This window comes from Ceraceosorus guamensis (genome assembly GCF_003144195.1).
Source record: "Ceraceosorus guamensis strain MCA 4658 unplaced genomic scaffold IE81scaffold_130, whole genome shotgun sequence".
NCBI classification, from domain to species: Eukaryota; Fungi; Basidiomycota; class Exobasidiomycetes; order Ceraceosorales; family Ceraceosoraceae; genus Ceraceosorus; species Ceraceosorus guamensis.
The window spans coordinates 30,011-37,642 of record NW_020290125.1 but is presented as its reverse complement, the minus strand read 5'-3'; the positions used below and the strand labels follow the sequence as shown (position 1 = coordinate 37,642).

At 54.3% G+C, this 7,632-nt stretch overlaps 3 protein-coding genes across 3 annotated transcripts; 2 read left to right on the top strand and 1 right to left on the bottom strand.

Annotated features, from left to right (window-relative positions):
* Window positions 1-7: 7 nt before the first annotated feature.
* Window positions 8-2,215, top strand: IE81DRAFT_369226 (hypothetical protein). The gene is made up of 5 exons (XM_025517223.1): window positions 8-527; window positions 658-930; window positions 1,053-1,202; window positions 1,331-1,365; window positions 1,444-2,215. Exons 1-5 carry the CDS (start codon window positions 69-71, stop codon window positions 2,135-2,137), a joined length of 1,611 nt encoding a protein of 536 aa, XP_025366444.1. The 5' UTR covers window positions 8-68; the 3' UTR covers window positions 2,138-2,215.
* A 105-nt stretch (window positions 2,216-2,320) lies between these two features.
* On the bottom strand, window positions 2,321-4,458 carry IE81DRAFT_39755 (hypothetical protein). Its single transcript, XM_025517303.1, has 3 exons — window positions 4,202-4,458; window positions 2,972-4,044; window positions 2,321-2,798 (listed from the first exon to the last, which is right to left on the bottom strand). The coding sequence occupies exons 1-3, from the start codon at window positions 4,280-4,282 to the stop codon at window positions 2,504-2,506; spliced, it is 1,449 nt and encodes a 482-aa protein (XP_025366443.1). The 5' UTR covers window positions 4,283-4,458; the 3' UTR covers window positions 2,321-2,503.
* Window positions 4,459-5,339: 881 nt separating this feature from the next.
* IE81DRAFT_318230 (WD40 repeat-like protein) lies at window positions 5,340-7,611 on the top strand (the record flags this gene model as incomplete). Its single annotated transcript, XM_025512598.1, has 4 exons — window positions 5,340-6,273; window positions 6,404-6,476; window positions 6,677-6,751; window positions 6,869-7,611. The coding sequence occupies exons 1-4, from the start codon at window positions 5,617-5,619 to the stop codon at window positions 7,609-7,611; spliced, it is 1,548 nt and encodes a 515-aa protein (XP_025366442.1). The 5' UTR covers window positions 5,340-5,616.
* Between the last annotated feature and the right edge of the window lie 21 nt (window positions 7,612-7,632).

Sequence of the window (7,632 nt, the reverse complement as noted above, 5' to 3'; positions counted from 1 at the left end):
CCCCCCCCCAATTTGTTTCCTTTCTTTCTTTCTTTCTTTTTCTTTTTTTTCTCTCTCTTGCCAACATCATGCCATCCGGTCTCATCTACACCTCCACCGCATGGCGCGAAGTGATCGTCTCTGCGGAATTTCGAAGAAAATTGGGCGTGCAGGCGTTTGTGCTGTGCACTGTCCTAGCCATCGCCTTTCTGCGTTCTCTGTACGCTCCAAAAGCAAAAGCAAAAGCTCGAGCAGACAGCTCAGCATCAGCATCAGCATCAGCATCAGCATCAGCATCAGCTTCTAATTGGACCGAGGCAGCGAGAGGTGTTTGCAAAGAGGAGAAGGAGCAGCAGGAGGAAGATGGTAGAGCGGGCAAAGTGGAGGAGATAGCTCGGGTCTCTAGACTGCTGCTCTATCCCATCAAGAGCTGCGCGGCTTGCGAGATGAAGTCGGCTGGGGTGGGAAGAAAAGGATGGAAGTATGACCGCAGGTGGTGCGTTTTCAAAGAGGGAAAAGGTAAATTGAGTTTGCGCGAAGAACCTCGAGTGAGTCATCCCTTTGCGTTGTGGCTTGCCTTGTGAGCCAGTCGTCCCCCCGCAAGCTACAGACTCATACATGCTCACCATACCGCCCTCTTCATCGCGTCCCACAACTCGCTTTGCGGGAGGATGCCAGCTGACGTTGATAGTGCCAGAGCTGGACGAAGAGCAGAATGTTATGCGCATCTCACTCTCTGAGGAGGTGAAGGATGCGAGTTTAAGGCATGCGCTGCATCCTTTTCACGTCGATCTCAATCCTTCTGCGCAGCAATTGGCCAGTTGGGAGCAGGTGGTGGTGCCCATGTACGGAGATCAGGGACACGGACGTGTAGTAGCCCTCACGTCTCGCAGCGTATCGGCACGTACCGCAGGAGCAGACGCCTTATCACCCAGCGCTTGGATATCCAAAGTCAGTAGCTCGGCCACCGCCACCGTGTTCTCGTCGTTGCGCCGCAAAAGAGGATCGCTTGCTGACTCTATCAGGCTCGGATTGGCCAATCCCACTTGCTCTCTCTCCCCTTTCCACGATAGTTTTTGGGGTATGAGGTCAAATTGCTACATTTCGATCCGCTAGGCGATAAGAGGGCTGCTTTCCCACTGCTCAGACCTCCAAGCGACTTCGAAAGCTGGGAGGAGAGCAAGAGAAAGGATGTGGAGAGTGCTCGAGGTATCGAATTTCAGGTGCGTACCCTCCATTGCTAGGCTGGCGGAGGAAAGGTTGCCCCAGTCCCCCTCACCTCGAGAGGACTTCGTTCACTGGCTCCACGCCGGTATTCTGACTTGCTGCTTTGACGTGCGCGTGCGCGCAGGACGAGTATCCCTTTCTAATAGCTACCGAAGAGAGGTGGGTGTGAAGTGCAAGTGGCAAGTCTTCGGCACTGATTCGGCTGCTGACGAGCGAGCATCAATCCCCATGGCACAGCCTCGCAGCGCTGCGTCAGCAGCTATCGGACGCGTTGCGCGGGTCGGTGGAAGCGCAACCTTCGGACGGTCGAGGAGGTGCAGTCTTGCGCAATCTGGAAGCTGCGCGTGGACGCTGGGAATTGTTTGGCGAAGCATCGATGGACATGCGACGTTTCAGACCCAACATCGTCTTGAGTTCACGCCAACCTTTTCGCTCTGATCGGTCCGAAGCGACAGCGCAGCAACGCGACTCTTGCCGTTCGGCATTCGAAGCGTATAGCGAAGACCAGTGGGACGAATTGCATTTCTTCGAACCTAGCGATACGTGTTTTCCAGGAACAGGAGAAGAGGAGGGGAAGGAGGAGGGGGAGAAGGAGGAGGGGGAGAAGGAGGAGAAGAAGAGGATGGAAGCGAAGATACATCTGGTGGCGAGGTGCGAGAGGTGCATCTTGACTTCTGTTGACCCTCAGACGGGTCAGAGGGATGTTCAAGTACCTCTAGGACTCTTGCGAAGGTCTCGCAATCTTCACAAGCACGCCAAAAGACCCGGACCTTGTTTTGGAATGTACGGAATCCCTGCACAGGTCATCGGTAGCGATCATGTTGGCCATGGCGATCATCGCGACGCGTCTTTGGGATATGGAAATGTGCGAGTTGGCCAGCATGTGGCTGTACGATGGAGATCACCCGGCTCGGACGTGCTCACAAGGTGAAAGATGGACCCTTCTTGCCGCCCGCCTGTACCTGTTGCGCACGCCCTTCATTCAATGCCATCGCACCGCATTCCAGAGCCTTTCGCTCGCTGAAGAGGGACGGGGCGCATCAGATCGCTCTGTGCCTTCGTGCTCGTGTGCCACGCGACAAACATTCATACGAGCCGCACGCTCTCGCTCACGCGCGCTCCTCTCACACAAGCCCAAAGGAGCGCAAAAGGGGCCACACGCACGCTTATCCACATTGCTCGTGGACCCCAAGAAAAGCGGCGAAGCAGTGTTCCTCAATGCGTCGCATGCCTGTCACAAGCGAGACCGCCCCAAGACGTTCAGGTAACCCCAGTCCCAACCACATTCCGAGTGCTTTCATTTCTTGCGTCCCTTGTTCTGACCCTTTGCGGGCGCACCGGAAGAGAATTTGCCCGGTAATTTGCCCTCAAAGCCCGGTCTAGCTTTGCTCCTCTTGCCACCTCCCTGCGCACCTCCGCTCTTTCTATCCCTCGAGGAGGAGGAGGACGAAGAAGCACCGTTAAAGGCTTTTTTGGGTTGCTTGATACCCTTGTGCTTGTTGATTTTCGCATCTCTTCGAGCCGCTAGATTATCCGTTCGACGTTTCTGAGCTGCTGCTTGGTCCGATTTGAGCTGATCGGCTCGTTTGGCCCTGCATTGCATTCCGGATTCGAAGCAGAACACGTAAGCTTCGCATGCTTTCTTGCTTTCTCAACAACCCACGACTAGCATGCATGCCCCTCAAGCAGCGCAGCGCAGCGAGAAAGAATTAAAGCGCTCCCATACCCCCCCAGGAAGCAAGGAGAAGTGAAAAGAGAGACTCACCATTCCTCCTTGCTCTTGCTCTTTTCTTTATCCCGTCTCTTGGCCGCCTTCTTCAGTAGCGCCTCATCATCTCTCAACCTTACACCTTCCGCGCTCATCTGAGCCTTTTCCCACCTCTCTCTATCTTTACGCTCTCTTTCCTTCTCCTTCCTAGCTTGCGTCGCTTCCGAGTTCTTGCCTTCCGCTTCATCAGTCGCCACACGTTTAGCTTCCCTAGCCTTACGCGCTTCCAGAACGTGCAAAGCTTGTTTGGGATTGGAAGGGAGGGAATGTCTAGACTTTTTGTGAGGAGATGCATCGCCTTCGCCTTCGAATTGGACCTTGCCAAAAGTCACGTCGGATGCCGACGTATCTATGCTCTTGTAAGTCTTGTGCTCCGCTACCGAGTGGTCAGGGACAATGAGTGCAGGCGCACGATTAGATCCGAGATCCCCATTCCCGCCACCGTTCGTTTTGGCGCCCACTCTTCCCACTCCGCCATTCTCGCCAGCCAAAGGAGTCGAGGGGGATTTGCCTTTGCCTCCCTTTTTCTTGTCCAGCTTTTCCTTTTCAGCTCTCCTTTTCGCTTCCTTGGCCTCCCTCTTTTCCGCCTTCTTCCTCTCTCTTCCCGCTTTCTTGCCTTCCAACCTCTTGCGCCTCCTCTCTTCCAACAGCTCATCCTTGCTAGAGGCCAGCTCACCCTCATCCCCGGTCCCCTCTGCACCCTTCGACGTGATCGAAGAGTTGGGTGCGGTGAACGGTGCGTTGCGCTTCTTGGCCAGCTTGCTCAATCTCGCTTGTAATCTCGCTTTGAGTTCCGCTATGCTGCTTGCCCCCTTGCTAGCGCCCGGTACTTGTCCAGCTGGTCCAGACCCTCCCCCATCGTCTTGCTCGGCGACCTCTTCATCGTCGTCGATCTCCTCCTCCTCCTCCTCTTCATCCTCCTCCTCCTCTTCGTCGTCATCGTCCTGCCATCCATCCTGTAATCCAGCGTCGGAATCGCTCTGCGCATCCGCCAACGCTTCGGCCGCAGCTGCCCTCTCCCTCCTCTCTGCTTGAACCTCCGGGATAGTCTTCTGATTAGCCGGGTCGAGCTGAGTTGAACGTGCGCATTGCAAAGCAGCAAAAAAAAAGAAAAAAAGGAAAAATTGGAGACAAAGATGAGCGCGAATGTCCTGCGCCCATTATTCACTCATCCAAAGTTTCTCTTGAATCTTTTTCAAGACGTGATATAGTCTGCTTCTGGCTCACCTTTGCTCTCTTCCCAGCTCTACTCTTCTCCTTTCTCAACCTCTCCTCTTCCTCCTTATCCTTCTTCCTCTTATGTTTCATAAACCTATTAGAAATCCCCTGCGCATCTTCTTCTTCCTGCTGCGATAGCGTAGAATCTTCCGGACCCAAATACAGGTGTGCTGGTAAGAGGTTGAGCAAGGCATTGAATGCATCGTCGTGGAGTTTGAGAGAAGACTGTAGCGTGGGGGGTGCAGGAGGATGAAGCTGAGTGGGTGATTGATGGATGGAAAGAAGGAGAGTGGACTTACGCCGAATGGAAGATGTTCTATTTGCTCCTTGTAAGATTGCTTGGTGTCGAAGACTGCAGCTGCAGCTGCAGCACCAGCATCGACACCGACACCGACACCCAATCCCGATGAAGCTTTGCTCCTTGCTGAGGATTGTGCGAGCCCATCTCTCTTGTCCTCGCCCTCAGGCTTGCTTACCTCGCCACCACCCACAAATTTTCGCTTGCCCATATCTCACAAACTCCGAACGTCTTCTGCCGCCCTCGTCCTCCTATGCAGTAAACTTCGCCCTCGGACACAAAACGTTGCCTTGCCTCGTCGAGAAGCAGCAGTTGCTCAAGTATTACGAGCCCGGATTGATGTTATGGAATGGCAGGACGTAAGCTATGCGTGGGTCAAGTGTGTGTCAGAGTGGTGAGGAGTGGCGAGTGGCGAGTGGCGAATGGTGATGATGCTGGGTGCACTCACTCGATCGTGAATCACGCAGGATATATGGTGCGCACAGCTTGTGTAGCCCGACACCGCCTGAGCAGCAATCATGAATGACCCATCGATCGTGGAATTTTTTGGATTGGGCGGCCGCGGCGTACAGACATGCTGCAGACACGTGACACAGCAAATTCACGACTACGAATCAATTCATTCCTGCCGTACGAGAGCGGCAGGCAGGCAGGCAGGCAGGCCAGGCAGCTTCGGATCGCGGCAATTTCAATCGTGAATCAGAATCAAAAATCGTGAATTCAAGATTTTGAGTCAAAGTCAAAGTCCATCCATGGATGCAGCCAGCCATGCATGCATGCATGCCGATGGATCACGTGTCTCGGACTTAAGCTTTGATGTCTCGCCTCAAGACTCACCAGACTTCGCTCGAAAGTCAAGTCCGCGAGTCAAGTTTTGATTTTTGTGGTGGACTGAGGCACTTCTTGTGACCAGCAGGAGCTCGACCTGCTTGCTGCACGCCTACCTTCCCTTCCCCTCTCGATCACGCTCCTGCAACATCTCAACTTCATGCGCTTGCGACCACAATCAAATATCTCCGATTTCGCTCGTCATCACACACTCTCTCTCACGACTACCACATCATCGGGGAAGCACCGCTAGACCGCACACAGCTAGTTCGATCGTCCAGCTTGCTGTAGCAGCAGCATGAATCCCAAGGAGAACGAAATGGGCAGTATGCAAGACGAATCTCGAGCCCTTCATGCCGAGGAAGAAGAGGAAGAGGAGGAGGAGGAGGAGGAGGAAGACTTTCGATTGACGGGAGGAGGAGAGGGAGAAGAGGTGATTGGGGATGAAGATGAAGAGGGAGATGTGCCCATGGATGATGGTGATGCGGACGGGGATGCAATCGACGAAGCCATCGGTGCACATTCAACTTCCCAAGAAACGCATCAGTTCAGCGATACATCCATCGCCGCCTTCTATTCACATCGACAATCCATCTTTAGTATTTCGCTTCATCCCTTCTTTCCTCGCGTGCCGTTGGCGTTGACAGGAGGAGGGGATGATAAAGGGAGGATATGGAATACGAGAGATGGTGAAGAGGTGGTGCGACTTGATGGGCATGAGGATAGCGTCACTTGCACAGCTTGGAATGCGGAAGGAAGCATGGCTGCCATTGGTGGAATGGATGGACGAGTAAGGGTCTGGAGGGCTAGGCCTTCTGCCAACGCCAACGCCAACGCCAACGCCAACGCCAACGCCAACGCCAACGCCAACGCCAACGCCACACAGACGGAGACGCAGACCGATTGGAACACATGGGAATTCTTGACCAATTTGGAAGGTCCTGATGAAATCACTGTGAGTGTGTCGATCTGAATGGGCGCCGGACGGCTAGGTTGTGCGATATGTATGCGCACGAAAGTTTGGCAGCACACGACTCACAGTGCTTCTCATCCACTCGTGCTTTCGCTTCTGCACCTCGCGCCAGTGGCTATCTTGGCACCCCAAAGGGAACGTCTTGACAGCGGGCGGAGCCGACGCGACAGTCTGGATGTGGCAGTGTGAGTGCATCATCACAATAGTGCCACAACAATGCGGAGCGGTGGCAGTCCCTCTCGCGCACAGCACAGAATCTCTTGGTTCAGAGGCCATGGGGCTCGAGAAGTACTCTTCGTATGGCAGATACATGTCGCGCTTTGTGATATCCAAGGACCGCAGTCATGCTCACTTCCTCCTCCATCTTTCACTCGCCGTGCTACAGTGCCAAGCGGCAATGTGATGCAAGTCTTTTCGGGTCACACGGCCGGCGTATCTACAGGCACATGGACGCCCGATGGTGAGCTAGCTGCTACATTTCGCCCTCTTTGACAAACTTGCTTGCGCACACAAAACCTTTCTTGAGACTGACTCGGTATTTGCGCTCTCGCTTTTCTCTTCCCCCTCCCATTGAAAGGCAAGAAATTGGCCACCGTATCGGAAGATGGATCTCTGATAGTGTGGGATCCCCGAAGTGGCTCTCCGCTGGGCAAGATGCAATCCAGCGATACTCGATTTCCCTTTTCGTCTGGCATCACCTCGCTTTGCGTCTCTTCGGATGGCAAGGTGTTGTTGGTAGGCGGGGCAGAGGGGGATGTCAGATTGGTCAACATCGCGGCGGTAGAGCTTGGAGGAGGATTGAACGTCGTTGGAGAGTTGGTAGGACATGCATCTGGAGAAAGTATTGAAGGAAGCAGTTTTGTGGATCTTTCTGGAAACGCTGCTCTTGGTGTTGGCAACAACAAGGACAAGGAGAACGTCGGACCTCCTACGCACGCTATCACTGTCAGTACAGAAGGTAAAGGCATAGTGTGGGATTTGTCGTCTGGGAAGATGAGGTGCGAAGTGTACCATTCCACCTCCACGCCCACCTCGGCCATCACTGCGCTATGCATGCACCCAGGAACAACGCTCTTCAGCACGAGCAGCGCAGAACCGGATTGCACAATCAAGACGTGGGAAGCGAGAACGGGCGCTTGCATCTCTACGCAGCACGGCTTTACGGATAGCGTGCTAGCTATGGATGTAGGCAGGGACGACGGCTTCACGCAGGGCAAGGATACGGGAGGTTTGGGCGATCATACCAACCTTGACAATGCTAAGGGTTGGAAAATCGTCGCGGTGGGAGATGAGGGCGTGGCGTTGGTGTTTAGGGTCTGAGAACCCCCCCCCCCCCCCCCC

Bases quoted from the DNA above. Each gene is read 5' to 3' on its own strand.
- IE81DRAFT_39755 (XM_025517303.1), bottom strand. From the start codon at position 4,282: ATGAAACATAAGAGGAAGAAGGATAAGGAGGAAGAGGAGAGGTTGAGA. The intron at 4,045-4,201 runs GTGAGCCAGAAG...CGTTCAACTCAG, and splicing joins GAGCTGGGAAGAGAGCAAAG to CTCGACCCGGCTAATCAGAA. The intron at 2,799-2,971 runs GTGAGTCTCTCT...AATGCAATGCAG, and splicing joins AGCAAGAGCAAGGAGGAATG to GGCCAAACGAGCCGATCAGC.
- IE81DRAFT_369226 (XM_025517223.1), top strand. From the start codon at position 69: ATGCCATCCGGTCTCATCTACACCTCCACCGCATGGCGCGAAGTGATC. The intron at 528-657 runs GTGAGTCATCCC...GGAGGATGCCAG, and splicing joins GTTTGCGCGAAGAACCTCGA to CTGACGTTGATAGTGCCAGA. The intron at 931-1,052 runs GTCAGTAGCTCG...TTTCCACGATAG, and splicing joins CCAGCGCTTGGATATCCAAA to TTTTTGGGGTATGAGGTCAA.